This window comes from Schistocerca piceifrons, chromosome 7, assembly GCF_021461385.2.
Source record: "Schistocerca piceifrons isolate TAMUIC-IGC-003096 chromosome 7, iqSchPice1.1, whole genome shotgun sequence".
In the NCBI taxonomy this organism is placed as follows: domain Eukaryota; kingdom Metazoa; phylum Arthropoda; class Insecta; order Orthoptera; family Acrididae; genus Schistocerca; species Schistocerca piceifrons.
Genome location: NC_060144.1, coordinates 568,465,228 through 568,492,268, shown reverse-complemented (window position 1 = coordinate 568,492,268; position 27,041 = coordinate 568,465,228). Strand labels below are relative to the sequence as shown.

The 27,041-nt window shown below is 41.2% G+C and overlaps 1 protein-coding gene across 2 annotated transcripts in view; it reads left to right on the top strand.

Moving 5' to 3' along the window:
- The window catches only part of LOC124709107 (phosphoribosylformylglycinamidine synthase), a 213,371-nt gene that overhangs the window by 146,927 nt on the left and 39,403 nt on the right, over positions 1 to 27,041 (top strand). For both annotated transcript variants that reach the window (XM_047240757.1, XM_047240758.1), the window contains 3 exons: positions 1,126 to 1,371; positions 15,167 to 15,432; positions 21,133 to 21,349. In XM_047240757.1, the coding sequence (XP_047096713.1) occupies positions 1,126 to 1,371; positions 15,167 to 15,432; positions 21,133 to 21,349 (729 nt within the window). The remainder of the gene's footprint in view (positions 1 to 1,125; positions 1,372 to 15,166; positions 15,433 to 21,132; positions 21,350 to 27,041) is intronic.

The window sequence follows — 27,041 nt, the reverse complement described above, 5'->3', positions numbered from 1 at the left end:
GCTTCAAGTTACCTCTGGTAGTGATTCAGGGAAGTCTTAAAGCACAGTGGTGTGTGACAATATAACAAAAAGGATAGTTGCTACTCACCATAAAGCAGAGCTGCTGAGTTGCAGAAAGGCACAGCAATAAGACTGTGAGAAAGTTGGCTTTCTGACAGTCTTTTTGTTGTGTCTTTCTGTGACTCAGCATCTTTGCTATATGGTGAGTAGCAGCTATCCTTTGTGTTATATTTTCACAGTGGCATGTCACATATGTTCTCCGATGTTGCCTCTCAAAAGACAACACCCTGACACCAGCTTTTGACAGCACCAACTTCATCCTGATTCAGCCTGTGTCTCAGTGTACTGTCAGCATGATGTAGAGAAACTCCCTCAGCCAGCCGGAGCCACTGGTCTGTCTCCAATAGAACTTGTGCGAGACCCGCTCAGATGTCAGCCTCGTCCAGTTCTCGAGATTCAGGGGTCAGTTTACCTCAAGAGAGGAAACATTGACTGTACAGCATGATCAGTACCATTTCCAACTGATTAGTGCATCGTTCCAGGGATGATGGGGTGCAACACGATACTGACAGGGAACAACCAGTGTGCCTGTGCTGCCAATTTTGTTTCTCTGTGGATCTGATTTTGTTATCACTGAAATGAAAACCACAAAACCTTTTAGCATTTGAAATATCATTTCACTTCCTTGGCTTTTTATGGGTGCTTACATTTTTTTGGTCAAGTGAGTGCAAGCGCCCCCTCCCACACACACACACATATACATACATACATACATACATACATACACCGACGGACCATCACATTGTCGTCATCTGACTGCAGTGCAGAGGGGCCATAGGATCAGCAAACCCCTCTGCAGCCCGTTGTCGGTTTCACAGACCCTGGAGCCAAGTAGCTGCTCAGTTGGCCCCATGATGCTGCATGCACCCTTCCACCGAGGAATAGCCCCTGGCAATGCTGCAGCAGTAATATCTTTACACCATTGTATAGGAAATGCATACCACGTCTGCAACATTTTTTCCTTTGCTATACTGGGTTATTGTGTTCCTCTCACTCACCCCCTGACTCCCATTGTATCCACACTTTTTTCTTCCTTGTACTTATTCACTTCTGTTCATTTTGTAGGCACTCTGGTAGTCTCGGCATATGCGCCGTGTCCGGACGTGAGGCAAGTTGTGACTCCCGACCTGAAGAGCCCATCTGTGGGTCGTTCGGGACTGCTGTTCCACGTCGATCTGTCGGGCGGGTGCAATCGCCTAGGAGGTTCAGCACTTGCACAGTGCTTCAGGCAGCTGGGCGACAGCTGCCCTGACCTTGAACAACCTTCTCTGTTGAAAAAAGCTTTTGGAGTCACACAGAAGCTCATAAAAGGTGAGTTTTGTAAGTGTGGTTGGAATATCGTGAAAATTTTTGTACAACATGTTGTAGAAACTTCCATGATGTAAAGAGAAAGACTTTTTACAATGTTTGTTAGCAGGTGCTAGGGGGTGTATAAAATCATAAAATGAAAAGAAGAATTCGCATAAAAAACCATAAAATTACAAGGAGCCAGAACAGTTGGTCAGTGATTGCCTCCGGGAGGCTGAATTATGAGTACTGCTGATAGACGCATTGAAAAATAAAGAAACTATTTTCAGTCTTTGGAACTAGTAGATCCTTCCTCACAGTAGAAGGACAGACAGGTTGATGAAAGTTGGAAAAGACAGTTTGCTCAGACCCTAGGATCTGCTTCCCACATTCTCACAGCGGGCTGCTCCTGTTTAATCTTCCCTAGCCCACCCTTCTTTCTGCCCCATGGAAGGAACTACTAACTCCAAAAGCTGAGAATACTTTCTTCACTTTTAAATGTGTCTGTTAGTAGTAATTAAAATTCTGTCTTTGAAGGTAAACGTTGGCCAGCCATTTCTGTATCTTTGTAATTGAGTCATATGTGCAGCTTTAAACTTTTCCACAGAATGCAATGGAATTTGCAACAAAACAATTATTATTGAACAATATTAGTAAAATACCTATTTGTTAGACATAACTATTGTATGAATTGGCTGATAACATCATGGAAGAAGAAACGGATATTGATTTGTAGAACATACAGGATCTACTGCATTCTTACGTAGCGGATTATAATTTTGAAAGACTTTTATCAAGCACAGAAGAAGGATCGATAACATTCCTGCTAATTTCTGAAAGTAGTGGGGGAAGTGGCAATGAAACAGTAATTCAAGCTCTTATTTAAAGTCTATGAGATGGAGATGTGCCGTTAGCCTTTCTATCATCCAACAATCCTGATAATAGCAAGGGTAGATAAAAGTGAGAACTACTACACAATTCACTTAACACCTAATGCAGTCAAGTAACTGACTAGAAAAATATACAGACGAATAGAAAACACCACTCACAACTTTTGCCTTAGTCCTGTCCCAACTGGCTGGCTGCTATCTACAAGCCAAGAAGAGTAGTGACCTGTGGTTGTGGAACATGTGATCAACATGTTACTAATACCTCAAACCTTTGTTGCCTGCAGACAAATCCAGATGGTCCTGCTACTTGTTTATTCGAGCAGCTCCTCATTTCGCCTCATGAGGCTGAATGGACCCCTCTCCACACCACCCTTCCTCAGAAAAATATTTGAGGAGGTACTCAGAATCAAGCCCTTCTGCACCGAAGGCAGCAACACTAATCATGTGGCTACGGAGAAGTTATGTGTATGAAGAAATGCAAAATAAAATTCTGTTAGATGACCTTTATTTTGGCTTTAAGAAAGATAAGGGCACCAGAGAGGCACTCACATGTGTTAATGCAAGATGTCTGAAATTGTCAGGAAAATAGGTTCACACTATGGGTACAAGACAGGTAATTCACAGTATGTATCAGAAGCAAGAGGAAGCAATAAGAGTGGTAAACCAAGAGAGAAGTGCTTGTATTAAAAGGTGTATAAGGCACAAATGCAGTCTTTCTGCCATACTGTTCAACTTGTATATTCTAAAAGTGATGAAGCAAATAAAAGGAAGGTTCAGAAGTTGAATGAAAATTAATAGTAAAATGGTATCAGCTATAAAATACACTGATGACATTGTTTTGCTTTGTGAAAATGTGGAAGAATTGCAGGACCTGTTGAGTGGAATGGATGGTCGACTGAGAGCTAATCAAAAGAAGTGGAAGTATTACAGACCAGAAAAAATGAGAGGTTTGAGAACTTTAACTGAAAGTTGGGGATTACATAGTAGATGGTAGACAAAGTAAAGGAATCCTGGACACAAAATAATGAGTGACAGAAACAGCCCCGAGGAGGGCAAAAAAATTGTAGGCGAAGACAGGTGTTGGAATATATACAACAAGACAACTGAGACTTCAGCGACCACTGTATGGCATGACAGTGGGATGTTATATGTCACAGGAAATGAAGATCTTGACTTGATTGGTCAAATTGTGAGGATGGTAAAAACCTCTATAAAAAAACCCTCAATCTCAAGGTGTGCTGCATGCTGATGAGATGCGTTGCTGTTGAACTGAAACAGTTAATAGCGTGCAACTTCTGGGGAACCTTTTGCACCTCTGTTGTATAAAGTTAGCCGCTTGGAGATACCAACACCCAGTCGCACAAGAGGCCTCGTCTGAAGAGTTCTCTGGATTCTAGAGTTGTTAAAAGTTGTTAGGGATTTAGTAACAGGCTGCATCCTACAGGACAGAATGTACTTTTGATAGTTAAGAGATGAGAGGAAACTTTCTCAAGAGTCTCCCCGTTTTACATTCGAAAGGGTTTGGAGGGCATTGCAGTGACATTAAAATATTCCAGGTGGCTATGGAATGGGACACTGTTGCTCAAAATCTCTTTTTTCCAGCAAACAATGAACGTGCAGAAAACGAAATGCCTTGGGAAGTATGGCACTGAAACTGAGTTCCACACCATGTTGAAGGGGAGCCGGAATGATGAAAATCATGAAATTTTTTGGTTTTTTCACTATAAAATTATTTGGAGTTTTCTGAATAAAACAAATCAAGTTTCACCCTTCTAAGTGAATACTAAGTGTGTTTTTTATCACTGCAAAGTTGACACGCCGCGTAAACGGTTGTAGCGACTTGGTGTGTCACTTCTGACAGCACCACTCGCTGGCTGCAAACAGAGTATCTTTGCGGAATTAGAGAGTGTTTTCTTTTCCAACGTTGTATGGCTTTATCTCTGTGACAAGTGACTGTTCATATCGGTAAACATAAATGCTATACCATGTGTGTTGACTTGTGGAGTTTGTTTTGTGTTGTTCAGCTGTTCAATTTTGTGTATTTGACGAATTTTGCTTGTACCTGTTTTACGTATTTGGTTTGTGGATATCAATGTGCCCCGTTTCAGCAATCGAGTGTTTAAGAAAAGGCACAGTGAGTGGAAGAAGAAATCTTTTGTTGTTTCGAAGGGAGATGCTGCTCAGACTGCTTCACCGACTACTTCAAATGAATGTGATAGAACTTCTTCCAGCAAGAAACTTTGTTACAGCAAAGAAACATTTGAAAACTATGAAAGTGATAGTAATGATTTGAATGAAATAATTAACATTTCCTTGCTCTCTAATACTTTGAGACATAACGTATTATCCGAAGTTTGCAAAGAAAGAGGACTGGAATTGAAAATAACTTCACACATTGCTCTGGCATGTAAAATGGTATTGAAGTTTAACAAATGTGCTGCAGAAGTTTCGTTTTCTAATTCTAACAGTATTCCTCATAGTGGTAATAGTGGAAAGAAGGTGTATGATATAAATGTTAGGCTAGTGTATGGCTTGTTGCATTGACAAGGGCAGTGCTGCAGGGACAATGTTATGTGGAATTATGAACTTGCCAAAACCACCAACCAAGTTTGGATTTTATAATGAATTGGTGGGATCTTCTGCTGAAGATACTGCTCAAGCAACAGTGAAGAAAGCAGTTGAAGAAGCTGTGACGGATAATGAGAATTGTAGAGATTTAGCTGTTGCTTTAGATGGATCGTGGCAACATAGAGGCCATAAATCTCTAAATGGGATTGTGACAGCTACCAGTGGAGACAGTTGCAAAGTAATTTATGTTGCCATTCTCTCAAAACATTGCAGATGTAAGGGCAATGCCGAGGACGAAGATAGTGAAAGTTGTGAAGCAAATTTTCACGGCATGAGCGGAGCGATGGAAGTAGAGGGAGTGAAAGCAACTTTTTCCAGATCATAGGAGTGGTATAATGTACGATACACTAACTATCTAGGAGATGGTGATTCTAAGGGATATAAAGCTGTAGAGGAACTCAAACCTTATGGCAATGAAATTCACATTAAAAAACAGGAGTGCATTGGACATGTGCAGAAGCGCACAGGGGCTTGCTTTTGTAAACTAAAGCAGACATTAGGATACCAGAAGCTTAGTGATGGTAAGGCCCTTGGAGGAAGAGGAAGATTGACAGATGAAGCAATTGATAGATTGCAGAGGTATTGTGGGTGCAATTAGGCAAAATACAAGAAGCATTTAGCATATGAGGAGAGCAGTATGGGCATTACTTTTTCATACTGCATCAACAAATGAGCACCCACAACATGCACTGTGCCTCACAGGTGATAACTCACGGTGTAAGTACCAATCAGGAAAGGAATATGCCCACAAAAATAGTTTGCCAAATGCTGTAATTGATGTAATTAAGCCCATAGTCAGAGATTTATCACAGCCAAGTTTATTGGAAAAGTGTTTACATGGGAAAACACAAAATCCAAATAAAAGTGTAAATAATTTAATTTGGATTAGGATTTCCAGAAGAGTGTTTGTACAGATAAAAACATTGCATTTTGGAGAGTATGATGCAGTGGCAACATACAATGAAGGAAACATTATCAAATGTGATGTGCTGAAACGTTTAGTTTTCCAACCAGTACACAACACCATTTCCACAATGTGCCTAATTGATGAAGAAAGACTGAGAGGTGCAGGAAGAAGAGACAAAAGCCTACAACATTCAGCAAAAGGGAATAAAAGACCAGTGAAAAGAAAACTAACACTGGAAAAAGAAGAGGATACTGATAATCCATCATATGGGGCAGGAATGCATTAAAAAACTTTGGAAGCCATTTCCTGTAACTTTAAAATTTTCATCTTTGAGGAACATTTTCTCAAAAACTGCTAACAGTATATCAATGAAATTTATACACAATATTGTTTACTTCTTTTCCTTCATGTTTATAGCAAATTGTAAAAAAGTATTGTATAATTCAAGAGTTATTGAAGAAAAAGTGCAAACTTTTAGAGAAAAAAATAAGCATCTGTTTAAAAAAATTGTAAAACAAAAACCAATAAATATTTCTTAACATGGCATTATAACTTTGCAGAGAAATGTTCACTGAACATGTAGTCCAAATTTCAGAGCTGTATGTTTAATGGTTTTAGAAAAAAATTTCCTTCTACTTGCTAAAATTAACATGGAGGAGATGTATCATTCTAGCTCCCCTTGAATTAAGGTAAAGGTGTTGTGACATGCAAGGATCTGGTGGACATCCTTTTGCAGTTCCACCTGCTTTGTTTATTTCTTCGTTTGTTGTCCTTGGTGTCGATGTACTGCATTGCTACACTGGCTGAAAAATGGGGTTTGTAATTTGGACACTGACTGCTATAAATATTGTAGCCGACGGAAGCACAGTTGCGTTTCACTGTCTTTTACTTTCACTTTTCACAAACCCCCATATACAGATTTATAAGGGACCGATGACCTCTGCAGTTTGGTCCCTTTAATCCTCAAACCAACCAACCAACAGATTTATATGCCCAGTGCACTATTGTTTAACTTTCAATAAGCCTCATTATTAGTTTGCGTGCAAACCTCCACATACTGCTACAATAGTTTCCTGTCGTACATCTACGAGCAGTAAAACCTAACCACAAAGTTCACAGTTCTTGAAGAATAATCAGTTACATATGGAGCAGACACTGTCATTGTTTTTACACATGGCCTATTGGTGTAACACTTATTCCACGGTCAAGTTGAAGCATTGTTGTAGCTCTAATCAACACAGGTTTCTCATCTGAAACTCAGCCATGACTGACTGTCTCATGACCAAAATTCGGGCCCTTATATATCATCGCAATAATAGATACTAAAACTACACATTGTGTGTGTGTGTGTGTGTGTGTGTGTGTGTGTGTGTGTGTGTGTGTGTGTGTGTGTGTTACTAATAATATCAAAAAATGCAAGTACTAGTACAATCTGGCTTCTGTAGAAATTCTGTGCAGTAATGTGATCGTTGTAAAGAAGTGTTGTAAAATGATTTCTTTGTTTAATGATTCATGGCTGCAGTAGCCACAGAATCACCATATGCACTTCAGTGTATTGAACATATAAATGTTTTGTGACAAATTTGTTATTACCTTTTAAATGAAAATGTGTCTTTAAGATTTTTTGATTTATTCCACATCCATTTCACTTGGGATCTGTGGTAAGTACATTACCACATCTATTGTTCTTTATAAATATTTACTGTATATTTTTGGCAGTATTATAGAAAGGGTAGGTTGATACTCACCATGCAGAGACAATGATGATGAGTTGCAAACATGCACAACAAAAAGACTGCTATACATGTGAACAATCGGCCACAATGCCTTCTTCTAAAGTAGGAAACCCACACATTCACTCAAGCATAACTCACACACACATGACTTCTGTCTCTGGCCACTGAGTCCAACCTCAGTGACCAGAGGCAGTGGTCATGTGAAAGTGTGTGTGTTTTCCGCTTTAGAAGAAGGCCATGTGGTTGAAAGCTCAAATGTATAGCAGTCTTTTTGTTTTGCCTGTCTGCTACTTAACATATTCTCTATATGGTGAGCAGCAGTCTGTCCTTTCCACAATAATGTTGTTATTCCATCATGGATTTTCTGTTGTATATTTTTGTTTTCTGATATGTTCTACATCCGGTAGGATCTCCTCACGATGGTTCTATTGGAACAGAAAGAACATCTAATCCAATCTTATCACATGACGCAAATTAAAATTTCAGTTCACACCTTCCTCTGTACTCCAAATTGTCAATAAGTTTACTGCAAGTGATGGGAAAATAGTTTCTGAGTTGTAACAATACATTGTGTTAATACTTAACTTGATGCCCTCAGGGGCTCAGCATTGATTTGCTGGGTACGGGCTTGACGATTCCGAGGTTCCTGAGCTGGGGGCTGGTAAGCGCCGCCAATCCCCTGCTACCATAAGCTCTCGGCATGCTTCAGCGACCACCATGGAGCGTGGAGCTGGAATGTTGTGTGTCTCAGGGAACGGGGATCTTGGCTTGACCACGAGGATAGGATAAACTTCTTTTAAAAAAATCCTCAGTCTCAAGGTGTGCTGCGTGCTGATGGGAGGCATGGCTGTTGAGAAGTAATAATCATTAGCAGGCAACCTCTGGGGAACCTACCACACCTCAGTTGTATAAGGCTTACTCAGGCATGCAGGGCTCTGTCTGAGTGGACACTTATTTCTCTAGCTGCTCGTGGGGCCGAAATGGAACACTCGAAATCATCTTCGTCTCCTCCCAGCGGGAAGGGTGCACCGCCTGCAAGTATTCACACCCATTCATCCAAACGAATGAGAGAGGCTAGCCCTCCTGATAATAAGAATACTTTGGACTGCAGTAACAGGGCTCATGCAGTCATGAATAACAATTTGTTTCTGGTGATAAAGAGGAAGGAGGGAACATTTGAAAAAGTGTCCCCTTTTTATATCCATAAGGGTTTGGAAGGCCTTGCTGGAAAATTAAAATCTATAAAACGATTGCGTAATGGCTCATTGTTGGCCGAAACTAACAGGTCAAAGCAGGTAGACCTTCCTAAGAAATCATAGAAACTGAGTGACGTCACACGGGATAGCCGAGCAGGGAGGTATGAGTCCTTCCTCAGGCATTGGTGTATGTGTTGTCCCTAGCATAAGTTAGTTTAAGTTAGATTAAGTAGTGTGTAAGCTTAGGAAGCGATGACCTCAGCAGTTTGGTCCCATAAGATCTTACCACAAATTTCCAAAAACTGGGTGACTATGATTGTTGAGATGCACACCTCTTGCAACTCCAGTAAGGGTGTTGTCACATGCCGAGATATCATGGCCATGGACATGGCAGAACTGAAGCAAGAATGAATGTGGAGCAACGAATGCACTGGAATAATGGAGCAACTGAAAAGGCTGCCACTTTCATTGTCACATTCAATTCTCGGACACTGCCTGAACTTCTTGTGGTGGGGTTCCTTCGACTTAATGTTCGGCCTTACATTCCAAACCCTTTGTGGTGCTATATATGCCGGCGTTTGAGCCATTCAACCATGAGTTGTGGAGGTGAAGCGATCTGCGGGAACTGCAGAAAAGCCGCTCATGATACTGGGACTGACTTCTCGTATCCAGTAATCTGTATCAACTGCTGTGGGAACCACCCAGTCTGGAGCTGGGACTGCCCTGTTTTAGCTGAAGAACGCAAAATACAGGAGATAAAAGTGACCAAGCAGATCCCCTATGCCAAAGCCAAAAAAGAATATAAGGCAACGAAACCCCCTGTCTTCGTCACCTCATATTCTTCCAGTGTGCAGAAACCTACTCCCAGGGCGACACTTCAGCACAGATGACGCCTAGTGTGCCTGTGTTCACCACAAGCACCTGTACTTGCACATGTACATGTCAAGGGAAAAAGATTAAGGAGAAAGCAGTCCAGGCAGCTGCATCAGGAAAGACCAACAACAGGTCCGCATTAAGCATCCAGAAGGTACAAGAAAAGCAGAGTGCCTCTCAATGCCCCCTTTCCCCCTCATCCTCAAAGGGACAGGGTGCAGGGAAAGGCTCACGATGATCGGGTCAGGCTGATGAGGAGGATATCATGGAGCTAGGTGCCTTGGATCCAGGCAGCCCCTCCACTCCCCCTCACTCTTAAAGTGCTTCACGCCCCCCAGTGCAAAGATAGGGGTAAATTAAAACTGCACCAATGACATTGCTTCCATACTACAGTAGAACATGAATGGGTTCAGGACTCATGTGGAGGAAATGAAACGTCTAGCACAGGCACGTCTCTTGTGCTTTTGCTTACAAGAAACACATTTTAAAGATACAGATGTTCCTGCGCTACAGGGATATACGCTATACTGCAAGAATGATGTTTCGGGATGAAAGGGCCAAGGGAGGTGTTGTATTGTTGTCACTAATACGCACCACTCTTTGTTCTCCCCTTGGCTACTGACGTGCAATCAATTGCAGTTCAAATTCATGTGTGTCAAATGATCACAGTTTGCTCACAGTATTTACCTCCACAAGATGCACTAAACTCTAAGACTGTCACAGATCTTATCGCACAACTCCCACTATCATTCCTCCTCATGGAAGACTTCAGTGCCCATCATGTCCTGTGGGGCTCAGCCAATACTTACCCTTGGGGTCGTGTTTCGAAGGGCCTCGTGATGTCTCACGTACTGTACATGCTCAATACGGGTACTCACACACATTTCTCAACTGCTACTGGGTTATTCTCAGCCATCGACCTCTCTTTCTGTTCTCCTGCCCTCACGGACTCTGTTCACTGGGAGGTCATTGACGACCTTCATTCCAATGACCACTTCCCAATCTGCCTTCACCTACTAAATGGCTCACCACCCAAAGTTAAGCCCCAAAAATGGGTGGTCAACAGGGTTAACTGGACGTGTTTCAGCCAGCTGGCTGTGTTCGAACACTGCAACAGCATCCGAGGACGGGTAGACAACATCACACGAGTGATTCATCGTGCCGCTGACTTCTCCATCCCACAGTCCTCAGATCTTCTTAGGAGGCGACCAGTACCTTGGTCGAGAGATGAGTGCCATTCCGCAATCTGCGAAAGGTGTGCGGCTCTTTGACATTTTAATTGCCGACCGACAGCAGACAACCTTAGGGCTTTCCGAGTCGTTAGGGCCAAGGTTCGACCCGTCATTAGAGAGAGTAAGAAACGGTCATGGCAACGGTTCCTGGACTCCATCAATCGTTCCACTTCTTCTATAAAAGTATGAGAAGCCATCCGGAGGATTTCCGGTAAACACAGCTGTTTACCGATAGCAGCAGTGCTGAAACAGGGGTGCTTCTAAACAACTCCCAGAGATTTTGCTCAGATGCTGGCCGAACATTTTGCGCAAACTACTGCCAGTGCAAGCCAGGATTGTTGCTATCGTAAGTCTGTAGAGAGGGAAAAGTTGGACTTCAGGTCCAACAGTTCTGAGGCCTACAACTCCCCTTTCTCCATGTGGGAGCTCGAATCAGCACTGACTGAGATTCGTGACACTGCACCCAGTCACAACCAAATCCGGTACTGCGTGCTTCAACATTTGCCAGTGGCATCAAAGGAAATCCTCCTCAAATGCTTTAATCTAATATAGCAGACAGGCAACATCCCCAACTCATGGAGGGAGGCAATTCTGATCCCTCTCCTCAAACCAGGAAAGGACTGCACAAGTCCCAGTAGTTAATGGAGTATCGCCTTAACGAGCTGTGCAGGAAAGACAATGGAGCGGATGGTTAACTTCGTCTGGTGTGGTTGATAGAGACCAGACAAATCCTTAGCTGCCATCAGTGTGGATTCCGAAGATTTCGGTCCACTGTCGGCAATCTGACCCTCCTAGAGGCGGCTATTCTGCAGGTTTTCCTCTGTAAGTATCACTGTATCGGCATATTCGTCGAAATAAGTAAAGCATACAATACTACTTGGAGACACTGTATTCTCACACAACTGCATCAATGGGGCTTCCGTGGCCACTTCCTCATCTTCATAAGGTCTTTCCTCTCTCAGTGGTTTTTCAGGACCTGGACTGGTGACATGCTGTCTGATCAATTTGAGCAGGAGAATGGTGATCCTTAGGGCAGTGTTTTAAGTGTTATCCTCTTTGCCATAGCCACCAACAGTATCACATCTAAGCATGGAGTCCTGTACAGTGCTCCTTATTTGTAGACAATTTTGCTGTTTTTTGTTCCTCCTCCAGTATTGCAATGGCAAGCTGTCAGTTGCAACTTACAGTGTGGCATTTAGAGAAGTGGGCTACAAAGATAGGTTTTCAGTTTTCCACAGGTGCGTGCGTGTGTGTGTGTGTGTGTGTGTGTGTGTGTGTGTGTGTGTGTGTTGTGTTCATTTTAATCGTTCTTGTCGTCTTTTTAATTTGCCTGCCTTGAATATGAGGGACACCATCCTACATTTTAGAGACACAGTTTGGTTTCTGGGCCTCATTTTTTACTCCCAATTGTTGTGGTTACCACACCTGCGAGACCTGAAAGACAGAACCCTGAAGGCACTGAACATCATCAAGTGCCTTAGCCACAGGTCTTGGGGAGCAGACGGGGCATGTCTCCTTCAGTTTTATCAGGCTTTTGTGCATTCGCGGCTGGACTACTGTTGCACGGGTCAGCGAGGCCCTGTTACTTGCATATCATTGACACTGTCCATCATGAGGGGATTTGGCAGGCCACGGGTGCTTATCGGACCAGTCCCCTACCTAGCATCTGTGCTGAGGTGGGGGAACTGCCACTTACTATCAGGCGCCAGCTCCTCGTGGTGCGTCAGTACGTTCCTTGCAGCTCCAATTTCACCCCCACACCATACTGTTGCTCGTCCATCTCTGGAATGCCTTTTTCCTACCATCCACAAGCGATGTCATTTGGGATCTGTGTACAGTGTGTGTTGGAGTCACTCGGTTTGGAGCCAGTATGACCCCAAATCCAGGGTTTCAACCGCTTGCTGCCCTGGTTACTGGAGAGGCACAGAGTGATTTTATATTTGGTGTAGTACAGGATAGATTGTGGTGTCACCGCCAGACACCACACTTGCTAGGTGGTAGCTTAAATCGGCCGCGGTCCATTTAGTACATGTCGGACCCGCGTGTCGCCACTGTGTAATCGCAGACCTAGCGCCACCACCAAGGCAGGTCTCGTGATACGAGAGAGCACTCGCCCCAGTTGTACGAGAACCTAGCTACCGCCCAGTTGTACGAAGCCTTTCTCTCTCATTAGCCGAGAGACAGAATAGCCATCAGCTAAGTTAATGGCTACGAACTAGCAAGGCGCTATTAGCCATACAGTGATTGAACTTAAAGTCTCCTGTGTATCGTCAAGATCGATGTACCACAATGATATTAAAGATAAGTATTAATCCTGCTCCGTACTTTTCTTCCTAACATTAATTACGTATCCTGTTCCAGTACATCACGCCCGTCTGCGTTAGTCTAGCGTGCATTTTCAGCCATCTCAACTTCACGGTGTCGGCCCAGATACCGACACAACATAGATAACACTCCTGCTTCCATTTTCAATGTGATATTCTCTGATGTTTTATCTGAGTACTACGACTATGTAGCTGTTTTTACAGGTGGGTCTAAGCAGGGGGTTGCTATATCGTTTTCCCGAATCGTGTCCTCCTCCAGAATTTACCATCTTTGACCCCGAATTATATGCAATTTTGTAAGCACTGGAGCAGATGAGACATTCTTCTAGATTTCTCATCTGCCCAGATTCTCTGAGTGTCCTTTACTCTTTCCAATGTTTGTACCCAGAAGATACAGTAACCCAGAATATCCAGCAGCCCTCCTTGAACAACAACAACTGACGAAGGAGTTGTCTTTCTGCTGGGTACCTGGGAACATTGGAATTGCGGAGAATGAAAGAGCGGATCAAGCAGCCAAGGAGGCGTGTCGTGATCCTCTGGTATTTCGGTGTGCTATCCCCCTGCATGCTATCACGTTGCTGTTGAGGTACAAAGTCATGTGTCAATGAGAAGATGAGTGTCTGGAAGTGATCGATAAAAAGATCTGTGTCATCAAGTCCACAACTTGGCCATGGGGTACTTCCTACCAGCCATGTCGGTGGGATGAGCTCCTTCTTACTCGTCTTCGCATAGGCCACAACCCTATGGCACATGGATTCTTACTCCAGCGAGAGGAGCCTCCAATGTATGGTGCTTGTGGTGTGCAGGTCACGGTGCGCCACATTTTATTGGACTGCATTTTATTTGACAACCAGCTGACTGCAGCGGATTTGCCAGCAGATCAGCCGTCTATTTTATGTAATGATCAAACTAATGTGATTAGGGTCTTAAAGTTTTGTGAATTGTCCAATGTTTTTAACAAGATTTTAGGGAGATGTATTTAATGTGTCAAAGGGTGGCTTGCTCACCCTAGATTTTTATAAGTGGTCAGCCAGTCACATTTCTCCGCGCTTTTCTTTTAATTCGTCTGTGTTTCATTTTCTCTGTGTTTTAATTTCTTGATTAGCTCTCTTCCCTCCTAATTGGGTTTAGTGCGTGTGAGAGTGCTTGTGATACAGAATGACTCTAGTCATTTTGAGTGCATGCATGTACAACACTTTTAGTTCATCTCCACATTCATTTGTTTTTAAAAGTGTAAGGGCGCTGATGACCTTGCCACTGGGCGCCCATCAGATCCAAACACACACACACCTAACTTGACAAATTGAGAGTGTCCATGACTGTTGATCATGCTAGTAAATCATTCCCGTTCACTGCAAACCCTCTACGCTTGTATCTTTGTTCTGAACATCTGCAACTGACAACAACAAGAACAGCCACAATAACTTCATTATTAGTGCATAACAACTAATTCTTTGACCAACACCAGCCCGTATATTGACTTCAGACAATGTATGCTTTTTACAGTATTGTTGTAATAATGACCCTTCGTATTTTGCAGTGGATAGAATTAATACAAGTGAATATGTGTGTGAGAATATAGTCAACAGAAAATAAAATTATAATTTAAATAAATTATTTTGTGAAGTGAAACACTTTCCTATGGAAAATTTTGTAAAATGAATATTTTTAACAATTGCTACAGCAATACATAAATTTCGTTAAAAAGAAGTGGGTGTTTAGTTCTGTGTTACAATACATATAAAAGACTCAAAGAAACTGGAATCATTTAGATTATTAACAACTGATTTTGTTATTGAATGGGATTATATTAAGTTACTTTCTTTCATTGAGTGATTTTTATTCTTATTGCCATGATCAGTGTAAGATAAAAATTAAGACGTGACTACACATACATGTTAACAATTCCATGATGTAGCCAGCTGTATTGTTAGTTTATTAGATGAATCTCGGTCTCTTACTTTGCACTGTACATTTAATCTTAATTTTACTGAGAACTCTGTGTGTAGTGAGTACCTCTTGTCTCATTTCAGAGGGCAGAGTCCTGTCTGGTCATGACATAAGCGATGGTGGTCTGATTACGTGTCTTCTGGAGATGGCATTCTGTGGCATCAGTGGACTGAATTTGGACATAACTCACAAGAAAGGAGACCCCGTCGACATTTTGTTTGCTGAGGAAGTCGGTTGGGTGCTCGAAGTAGATCTAAAATTCCGAGATTATGTTGCCACATCATTCAAGAACTGCGGTGTCCCGTGCCACTACATTGGAGATTCTGTTGGCTATGGAATCGAGTCACCGGTACAAACTTTATTTTCTGTTATTCTACTAAATCTGCTCAGTAATAGGAATTATCTGTTCATTGCTTGAGAAGAATCTAGTGTTTGTGAAGAGATCAGTTGTCTTGTGAAACACACAAGTATTAACTACAGCCACTATGCATTATCAAATATTACAAGATCTATTTAACATTATCACCAGTTGGTATTTTTTGTGATCCACCCAAAGCATTTATGCAAATCACAATATAGTTGTAGAAAAGGAAATGTTTTATACAATTAAAGCTGTTATAAATAACTGTTTTGATGTATTTCACAGTAAGAATGCAAGTAGGGGTGTGGAATTATTCAAACAATAATGGAAGGTGATAACATTTTAGATTTGGGAGATATCATTAGTGGAGTCGTTCAAGGACATAATGTGTCTGTATCACACCCACAGATTTTCCAAAGTCATCTATCTGCATTCCACTGGGTCATCGTCGAGGTCGTTTTATATCCCGTAATCCAGAAAACACCATCCCTGACTCACATACCTGCATGGCTGCATGTGCCACCCACCTCTACTTCATTTTCATTGTGGCTGTAATTGCATTTTCCATTTGTGTCTGTTCACTGGTCAATTAGTTTCTTTTCCTTTCTAGTCCATTAGTTTGTTTTCCTGTCTCCAAATAATTCCCAATACACATTTCCTCCATTGCTCACTGAGAAACCCTCACTTTTTTTTAAAGAAGTCATCAACTTTACACAGATGCAACATTTTCACTGCTGACAGAAACAAACTACAGCATGGTGCTCCACTTTAACAGTAGGCCGCCTCATTTTGTTTTGGCTCGTCCAGTGGTGTGATAGAGTACTGTGGCACGGAGACTTCAATGTGTACTGGGACTTCAGGCAAATAAAAATTAACTACACAATCTTACTTTTTCAAAGAGATATTTAAAACTTTTTGACCACGCCTCATGTATACTCTTAGATTTACTAACATAGGCCACAAATCAGGTCTTGTTTTTCAATGGTGTTAACACTAATCTTCTTCAGATGAATCTCGCACAGAGTTGTGAATCATACCCATTTCTCAATTCCATCAGTTTGTACACAGCTTGCAAATGGCCCATTGTCCTATGTTCATTTCTACAGCCAGCTTATCCCTGTGCCTGATAAATAGATTTTTTCTGTGTAGTAAATGACAATTTTTGTGAGTATTTGTCCCATACAGAGAGGAGGTTGGTAAGTCAGCATTTTCAATGCCTTGTCTGTCTATTTCTTTCTGGAGGAGAGTAATTGTGGCATTGTTCCAGCTGTGGGGGACTGTCTTCTTTCACAACATTCTCTAAATAATTAGGAAGTTCCTTTTGTATAACTTCCCAGCCAGCAGTAATTTCTATGGAAACTTATAAAAAGCAACTTATGCAATACCATGCCAACACTTATTAATGAAAGTATTAACATTTGGGATGCCAAACAACTTTTGAAACTGGATTTAGAACTTCTTGGTAGGGAGCACACAGCATGTTATCTGTCATGGAAACTTCTTAACAGTTGTAGAATGAGCTTCAGGTGTGCTCCAGAAAAGTGTATTGGGCCGCTTGCATTTGTGTTGTAAATTAATGACCTTGCAGACTATTAATAGTAACCTCAGACTTGTTGCAGATAACGTAAAAACAAAGTTCTGTCTCGAGAAAAAAACTCTGCAAACACCCTGTCAGAGCTTGATAACACTTCGGAGTTGTGCTATGTTTGGAAACTTGCTTTAACTGTTCAGAAAATTAAAAATGCACACTTCACAAAATTTTGAAATGTAGTATATGTGACTGTGGTATCAATGAGTCTCAGTTGAAATTTGTCAACTCATACAAATACCTGGGTGTAATACTTTGTAAGGATAAGAAATGGAACGCTCACTCATAGATAAAGCAGATAGCAGTAAGGAATCCAGATTGGTCATAAACAGTCGAAAAATTCCAAGTGAGGATCTACATACAGTTATAATTAAAAGTGCACTATTTGTCAGTATTAATTCACAAGTACACACTTCAATGTGCCGATCACTACAAAATTTGCTTGTCTTAATGTTTTAGAACTTGTATTCTGTCTTACTGTATGTAACAATTCCTCCTTTTCTCATTTTAGTTCTGCATGAGTAGGATGCTAGAGTGTAATCTTTTATATGTAACTTATCTAAGCCTGCGGCTAAGTGGTGCTCAGACAGTCTGTCTTTTCAGAACTCTGTAAATTTTCCAAATTTCATTCAGTTGAACTATTATCTCAGAAGTCGATGTTATTTATTATAAATAATGTATTTGCAGCAATTCTTGTTGCAAAGGCCAATGAATGTACAGAAATGTTTCCCCAGTGCCCAGAAATCTTAATGTAACTTCCACTGTACATTAGCCCATTGATGTTCAGAATATTTCTTGTTTGTTGATGTTGGTTATTTATTCTGGCACCTTAAACTAGACCCCATAGACAGATTTTGATTACTGTTTGTAGTTAAATTCTGTGACTGTCCTTCATATTACCTAACTGTTACATGATATCCTATATCATTAGTTATCCAACATTTTCTCTTTTAATACTACTGCACTTCTTACTGTAATTTTTTTTTTAATGAAAAAGGGCTATTGAAAGACGGTGGTGAAGGTTTGTAGAATGTATTATATTTTTCATTCATGTTTCCAGTATTGTAGCAATTTTACCAAGAGTGCATCTCACTTCAACATTAATGAAACTTTCATTTCCGTTCCATGTATAAGTGGGTGTATTTCTTTTTTGCACAGTCATTGTAGCAGAAACCAGAACAGATGGCAGAAACATAATCTAAAATTTGATTCTAACAGTATATCCATGGGAATCTGCTTCAAGGTCCAATCTTAAACACATATATCACAGGAATATAATCATTTTCAAATAGGTACCTTTCACCCTCACTGCACGGATTTCAACCCATTAACCTTATCCCATTGTCAATTTGTTTGTTCCTTGCTGTAGAATGCCCAAATTTGTTTTGTACATTTGATGTTGAATGTCGACTACTACATGTGGTTTTGGTGATTAATATCTCAGCAGCTTCTTCTTCTTCTTCTTCCTTTTTTCTTAAAAAAAACTTACACATGTACAGGAATGTCATATACTCTTTCCTCCTCAAAATCTAGTAGCAGTTAATTTTTACTGTCTAGTGTCTAATTTGTAGTCATTAATGCTTGGCAAACCTAAACTAAACTGAATGCCACTTAGAGGGCATCAGTATCTCTCCTTGCCTTACAAAAATATAAGAAGCCCTTCCTTCCAGAACTGAAAAACAAAGTTGTACGAGGGCATGCTGAAAAGCAATGCCTTCAAGTTTTTTATGTGAAAACTGTTAAAGCTTTTTGAATAAAAAAATGTTGAGGACATTCTACATCTTTATTCTTCATGTAACATATTTGTTTCTCTATATAGTCATCCTGGCAATGAACACATTTCTCTCAATGAGAGACCTGTTTGTGTTCATACTGTCGCTGTGGAATGTTTGACTTTGTTCATGGCGCCATAACCTCACTTCCGTTGAACCACTTCATCACTATCAAAGTGAAGTCTTTGAAGGTGTTCTTTAAGTTTTGGAAAGGGATGAAAATTGGGCAGAGTCAGGTCAGGACAGTGAACCAAAGGCATTGTATTGTTGCAGACGTCACAGCACTCATCTGTGGTCTGGCATTGTCATACTGACGGAGACTGTGCACCATATGTGGAAAGACTCTTCAAATTCGAAACTCGATTACAGCATGCTATTTCTTGCACACTGCCATGATTACACACCACATTTCGGAGGCCTGCAGTGACAGAAAATTACAAATATTTAGAATTAAGAATAAAGATGTAGAATTTTAGTAACATTTATTTTATTTAAAAAGCTTTAAGAATTTTCACATAAAAAATTCGAAGCCATTAATTTTCAGCTTGTCTTAATACAAAAGCTGGTATCAATGATTGCTGATTACAGCGGTTCTTGTGCAATGTCTGTTAGAAATTCTCACAGTATGGTCACAACCTTCCATGTGCAATATATCCATGACATTTGATTTATTGATCATATTTCACAACCTTACTCTCGGCTATCCTGGCTACATCCTGGAAAATGCAGAGATTTCAATAACCTCTGTCTGTTCTACCATTTTATTGATGTATGCAGTCCTTTGTATCTGTCTTCGACTTTGAACTCTTGTCTGAATAGCACAACAGAAACCCTCATTCCCTTCAGGGCAACCAAATCTTTTCCGACAAAACGCATAACCCAACTGCCTGGTCTAAATCATTTTCAGTAGTAGGAACAACGTTTTGGAGTGATCTTCCTTACTATATCAGAGAGGTGAAGCACCCTTCAACCTTAAAAGACAGTGAATGACTTGCGCACAAAAACAGTTGGTTCCTGTTGTTACTCGTATCGCCTTACTCTATTTCCTCAGGCCCTAGCTGGGTCAGTACTTCAAATTACCTCTCTTAGAAGTCACTTTTGTACACCTACAGAAGCTTTTGTCTTTTATTTTTACTACTACTACTGCTGCTGCTGCTAGTACTACTACTATTGCAGTAAAATCACAGCAAATGAGTCCACTGTGCCAGATCTCATATTTTATCATTAGTTTGACATTTACAAGACATCTTGGACTGCATGATGTATGAGCAGATAATATGTGCAGATTCCAGTAAAGTGGCTTTTTGTAGTTGGCAGATGGACATTTTATCAGTGCCACTGATTTTCAGTGGTTTGCTAAGATACTCTGACAGTGCTCCCAGTGTGCAGAGAACTACTGGGACCACTTTTACTGGTTACAGACACTGTAGTTCGATTCTGGAGTTCTCCCATCTGGCAAGTTTTACTTGTCGATTCTGCTACCGCCTGCATGGCAGTGTCAATGATCCACATTTTCTTTCTCCACAGTTGTGAACTATTATTGGTAATAGCTGTAGTTTAGCCGTGTTTTTTTGCTTTAGAGCTATTAGTTATTTGTCAGTAGCCTACAGCTATTCTAAATAGCCTTACATATATGTTTGTTTCTATGGCCACCTCCTGCAGCAGCTATTATGTATCAGTTATTCCTAATGTAACTGCTGTTAGAATTAATTGCAGTTAGCTTATGACAGAAAAATTAATAACAACTGAGGACTTGGATATATTCAGATTTGTCTGAAATCTCCTTTTCACTCTTATTACTACCATTATTATCAGTATTTATCACCGAGCGAGGTGGCGCAGTGGTTAGCACACTGGACTCGCATTCGGGAGGACGACGGTTCAATCCCGTCTCCGGCCATCCTGATTTAGGTTTTCCGTGATTTCCCTAAGTCGTTTCAGGCAAATGCCGGGATGGTTCCTTTGAAAGGGCGCTCCGTCTCTAATGACCTCGTTGTCGACGGGACGTTAAACACTAACCACCACCAACCACCATCAGTATTTATCATATTATAATTAATATCATAGTTTAAGCAAGTCTTACCTTAAAAAATCTTTTATGCATAAAAACCTTGATTCAAGATTAGAGAGAAAAAAAAATCAATGAATTTCATATTTAATGGACATAACCCAGTGATACTGGGAAGCAATTTTAAATGCTTCTGCATTACCCGGAGCAGAGATATAGGGAAACATTGTGTATGTGCTGTTGGTTCAAATTCTTTGTCACTGCACTCGGCACAGTGAGAGGAGAATAACATTGTTGACTTTTATGGGTGCATTTTTCAGGTGAAGATACTTGTAAATGGAAACCTCGCTCTGAAGAGTGATGTGTACTCACTGTTCAGAGTGTGGGAGGAGACAAGCTACCAGCTGGAGAGACGGCAGGCGAACCCGGACTGCGTCCGGCAGGAGTTCGAGAATCTGGCAAGGAGGAGGGCACCCAAGTACCGGCTCACGTTCGACCCCAATAGGAACCCTGACGTGGCAGTCAGCTTGTCATCAGGTGTGGGGATTGCATCGAGAGCGCAACTCACTGTAAAATTAGGAGGCAGCACATTGGCCGGCCAGCACTTACCGCCACGTTACTGCCAATGTACATGTTTATAAGTAGGAAAGGAGTGTTTGTAATAAAATTGTTCTCATTTTGAAATGTGGCGTGATCCAAATGGTGCAATATTTCTGCAAGCTGACATGTTGCCATCTTCATGTGGCCCTGATGACCTATCATCTCCCAATGGATGCTATCTCGTATACCTGTGCCTACTGCTGTCAACCTCAAGTCCTCAATACGTGGCTGTGGCTCCTCTGGTGACATGGAGGAGACACAAGTTGTGGCCCTCAACCTCCGTGTCACCACAGCAGGGGAACCAGATCTAAATGAGCTCTTCAAGTGATGTACCATGACTGGATCTCCCCACAGGTTGTCTTTCTGCTTTGCTGCTTTGAGCATACTCAGTGCTTGGTCCCAAGCTTTACTTAGTTGGAAAAGGCAGTTCATGTTGCCAGATCTCTTCAGATTCTCATAAAATGCTGTCCCAGAAATGCTTAAATGTCTTAACAACTTGGTGCTATAATAACTCATGTAGAATATAGTCCGTCTTCGGGGTCATCGGAATATGGCAGCAAGATGGCTTCCTGATATTATAGTGCACCATTTGAATGATGTCACGTGGTTGTATACCCTAGAACATTTCAAAATAATCATTCGACAGGAAATCTTAAAATTACACAAAATGTTCTTAAGGTCATCGGAATGTTGCAACATCCATGTACTCAGCATGACATAGAAATCAGAAGACATTTATTAAGCTCACAATTTACATATTATCATAATACACCAATAAAAGTATCTGAATAGACATTAAAATAATTTCAATGTACCTTACATAAGTACTACGTTGTGTCACTTTTAATCACTTAGGTGGTTGATACAGCAGTGAGAAAACTCTAGTATCTTTTTACACTAGACACTTCCCTGTGGTTACAATCACACAATTGTAGACAGCGGTTAGTTCCATATGTGTGATGACTACCGACAGTTGTGTGTGGTGAAGAAATCCTTCCATAGAGGGGCAAAAGTATAGAATAGCAGATCTTTGACAAAACTGACATGATTAAACCTGGGCCTGGAGTCGAGGATTGCACATTTAGAAAGGACTAAGGTGCCTGGTTAGTAGGAGGAGGGCTTGCTTATAGTTTGCCCTGTGGGGCATTGCTGGGCTGATTAGCTTATCATAGAGGAAGAGCAAGGAAATCTTTCTATAGTGTAAAAATTTTTACAACAACTTTGTTTGAAATTCCCGTGTTAAATGTAAAATGTTATTAGAATTGTGCTGTTGCCAGTTGGCTTGTAGATTTGGTACTGCTGTAGATCTTTTTCGATTACTCTTATGTCCCCTCTCCCACACCCCAACCCCACCTTAAGGCTGATGGGAGAGGCTTACCCAACAGTGTAATAAGTCATATACATACCAAGTTTGCCTGAAGCTCGATTGTAGAGCTACACGGGGACACAAACACATACATCCATTGTACATAAACTGTCTATCTACAGGTGGTATCAGCTGAAACAAATACTGCCCACCATGTGTTTCTTCTAACATCCAGTGTCAATGGAAGACTCTACTGTAATATTTGATTTAATGAACTGGCCTCTATAGCTGATCGTATTGGTAAATATTAGTGGGCTACGCCTTCCTCGCCTGACTACCCATCCTCGCCTCGAGTTCCAGTCTGCGTAGAGCTGCCTGTCTGCCACTGCTGTACAGCAGCACTATGTGTTTGTTGGTAGACTACTTGTTCTTCACGTTTAGCAGTCCCAATTGACCCATACCATTATATAAAATTTACCGCTATGCTATTTAAGACCTCACTATCAAATGGGCATACAAATTTCCCATTTGAAAAATATTTTCGCTGTGATAAGACAGAAACCAATATTTTCCAACAACACGGCACCGCACAAAGCACCTATTTTTTTTGGGACCATTCCACCTGCACATTGCAAAGTTCTCCAGAAATGCCAGAGGAACTGTGCTTGACATTTTGTACAAGAGATACTCAGTGTAGATTTCTGAGTATTTGGGAAATGAATTGTATCAGTAAGGCAGGATTTGGAACTATTAGGAGTAGCCAGGAGGCTGCACGAGAGTGATAGGTCTTTTGGTGGGTAGCGATTCTTGCATGTGGAAGTGAGACATAAGTAGCTCAGATAGCATCTTCGACAGTGTCAAAACAAACTGATCAGAGGCAGCTAAATGTGTAATGTAATTATGTAGGGCAATAATGACGATGGTTGGTTGGTTGATTCGTTAGTTTCACGTTCCATGGATCAGTTTGCATGACAAATCATAATGTTGTGGAATGAGTCACTTCACATTCACATCACAAATTAATTTGTAAATATGGCTACATGCTGAACATTTATAAGTGTGTGTTTCGGGGGGGGGGGGGGGGGGGGGGGGTAATTTCACAGATGATGTGAGTTAGTAATTCCTACCTGCCACCTTTTACACATTACAATAACAGAAATTCTTCTGAATGCCATTTTCCTTCTGTTATTGTAATTATGTACATCATTGTTCCTTGTGAATTGTGTGGATTATTTACAACAAACTTAATGATGATGTAAATGTACTGTTAAGCAGGAGGGTGTAGGGACTGTAGTAAATTGTAAAAGTGTAATTGTAAAAGTGTGCCCAGATTAGAGACAGATGGGATTTCAAGGAGAGAGCCAATTCAATCACTTGGAGATGTGACCTCTTTGAGTCAGCTCACAGTATAGGGTACCAGCTGATTATTCCATTTCTACCAATTATGTGGTCATATTTTCTTCAAACAACATGATCAGCCCACTGCCATTTCAAGGTATTCCATTATCTTACTTCTGTTTGTTTTACATCTGATATCTACTGCTGTCTTTCTTTGTTTCTTTCTCTGTTTCTTTCTTTCTTTGTATAGCACAATATTGATCTTTCCACTTCTGTATGAGTTTTCTAATGATGAACTCATTAAATATTTGTGTCTCACAGCCATAAATTATTATTGGTAGTATACATTGGTCAAAAACTGTTTCCTTCAGCTCAGCTGACTTCTTAGACTCGGAAACTGAAGAGTATCTTCCTTAAGTTCAACTTGTCAAAATATTTCTAGTTTCAAATCTGCTTTCATATTTACAGACTGTCCCAGATAGACACATTTGTGATCCTTTGCAGTTGGTCCATTTATTTCATCATGATCTTGGTTTTGTCAAAATTCATTTTTAGATCAACTTCAAATCAGACTAACACAAATTCGCTAACTAATATTTGAATGTATTCTATACTGTGGCTACGAAGGCTTTCCCGGCGTAATAATTGATAATATTCTTCTCGGGTATGCAGCCAGATCGTAGCGTCTTCATGACTCAATATTTCCGCGGTCCAACTGGCTGCCATCTTCAGGTGGGAGTGCTGGTGCACGATCTCGTCGGAACTGACTTACTAGCGCAAGCGGCAGCCCATATATAGGCCGCAGAAGACCCACAACACGTACGTGAGAAGGTGCCGTAACTGCCCTCTAGGGCAGTAAACATACCATGCCGCCAGTGGTGGAAATAGGCGAAATCGAGATATCGCTGTCAAAAATTAAAAAATTTTTTATTCCGATGATCGAAACACAGACCGTTGTTTTTTAATGTCAGATAACACCGGGTCCCAAGTCTTACTTAAAAGATAACCCTTGTCTCTATTAATAAGATTGTCAGATAAACGAATCTCTATGGATTCTTTTAAAACACAGCCCCAATAGCGAGATGCAGGGGCAACCATTTGTGTCTCGTCATAGAGCATTCTGTGTCCCTCGGTGAGACAGTGCTCCGCCACTGCAGATTTCTCAGATTGAAGCAGCCGTGTGTGCCACTGATGCTCAACACATCGGTGCTGAATGGTCCGGATTGTTTGACCAATATAAGCCTTCCCACAGTGGCAAGGGATCTTGTACACACCGGGCTTCCTCAAACCCAAGTCATCCTTTACAGAGCGAAGGAGTGCTCTAATCTTGGCTGGTGGCTGAAAAATACTTTTGATATGGTATCTTTTCAGAATTCTTCCTATCTTCGAGGAAATGCTCCCAGCAAAAGGCAGAAAAGCCACCGATTTGCAGGTATCTACTGGTGGTTCAGGCGAAGGTCCAAACTGGAAAGCACAACGGATCTGTTTATCTGTATAGCCATTCTGCTTGAACAAAAAATTTTTTAATTTTTGACAGCGATATCTCGATTTCGCCTATTTCCACCACTGGCGGCGCGGTATGTTCACTGCGCTAGAGGGCAGTTACGGCACATTCTCGCGCATGCGTTGTGGGTCTTCTGCGGCCTATATATGGGCCGCCGCTTGCGCTAGTAAGTCAGTTCCGGCGAGATCATGCACCAGCACTCTCACCTGAAGATGGCGGCCAGTTGGACCGCGGAAATATTGTGTCATGAAGACGTTATGATCCGGCTGCGTACCCGAGAAGAATATTATCTATTCTATACTATTTGCAAATAGAACAATATCAACAACACATCTCAGTTTATGTAATGTCTTTCCCAGATCTTGGATCCCCATCGTTTCTCAATTCAATTTAGATGATGTTTTTTCCAAGATTGCTGAGAATAGTTTTGGAGATATATTGTCATGTATGTCCTCATAATATTACGAAGTTTGAGTCAGTGGAATTGCATCATTTGTGGAGTATGCACAGTATATTCTGTATAATTCCAATACATATATATGCAGTCAAATGTCTTTGTAAGGTCACAGGATGTACTGGTAGCCTGTAATTTATTGTCTAATGAATTGATTACACTCTCAGTATCAGAACCTTTTTAGCAATCCAATCTGAGGCTCCAAACAGTAGAGAATCCAGGATGAGAAGAATGGTTGCTACTCACCATATAGCTGAGATGCTGAGTCAGAGATAGGCATAACAAAATAACAAAAAGACTGTCAAACAAGTAAGTTTTTGGTCAAAAAGTATTTCATTGCAACTAGGCAACTATCTCTCTCTCTCTCTCTCTCTCTCTCTCTGTCTCTCTCTCTCTCTCTCTCTCACACACACACACACACACACACACACACACAAATACAACTCACAGACACATGACCAGAGAAGTCTGACCTCGGCAGTGGTCATATGCCAGAGCTGTGTGTGTGTGTGTGTGTGTGTGTGTGTGTGTGTGTGTTGTCTAGTTGCAATGAAATCCTTTTGGACCGAAAGCTTACTTGTTTGATAGTCTTTTTGTTGTGCCTATCTGTGACTCAGCATCTCTTATATGGTGATTAGTAACCATCATTTTCATAATACTGTCAAACTGAGACTTCAACAATATGTAATTTTTAGTCTGATGGTTATGAAAAAGCAACAAAACACTACCAAGAAACTTTGAGGAATTGTAGAAGGTGGCTTGAGAAACATACTGAGGTAGCAACCCATGTCCAGGAACATTGTCCAGCAACACTACAGAGTGTCTGTCTAAGTTTTAGGGGTGAGCTGTTGTTGTGACAGGCATGAACTCATTTAGCATTGTCTAACACAGTGAATGCTGTGAGGACCATTGTCAGAACTTCTGCTGGTAGTGCATCAGCATAAAAACTCACATTTGCTGCTGAACGGGTAGCCTAACAGCAGCCATTGGCCCCTGCAACTTCAAAGCTCTGTAGTGTGGTTGGATG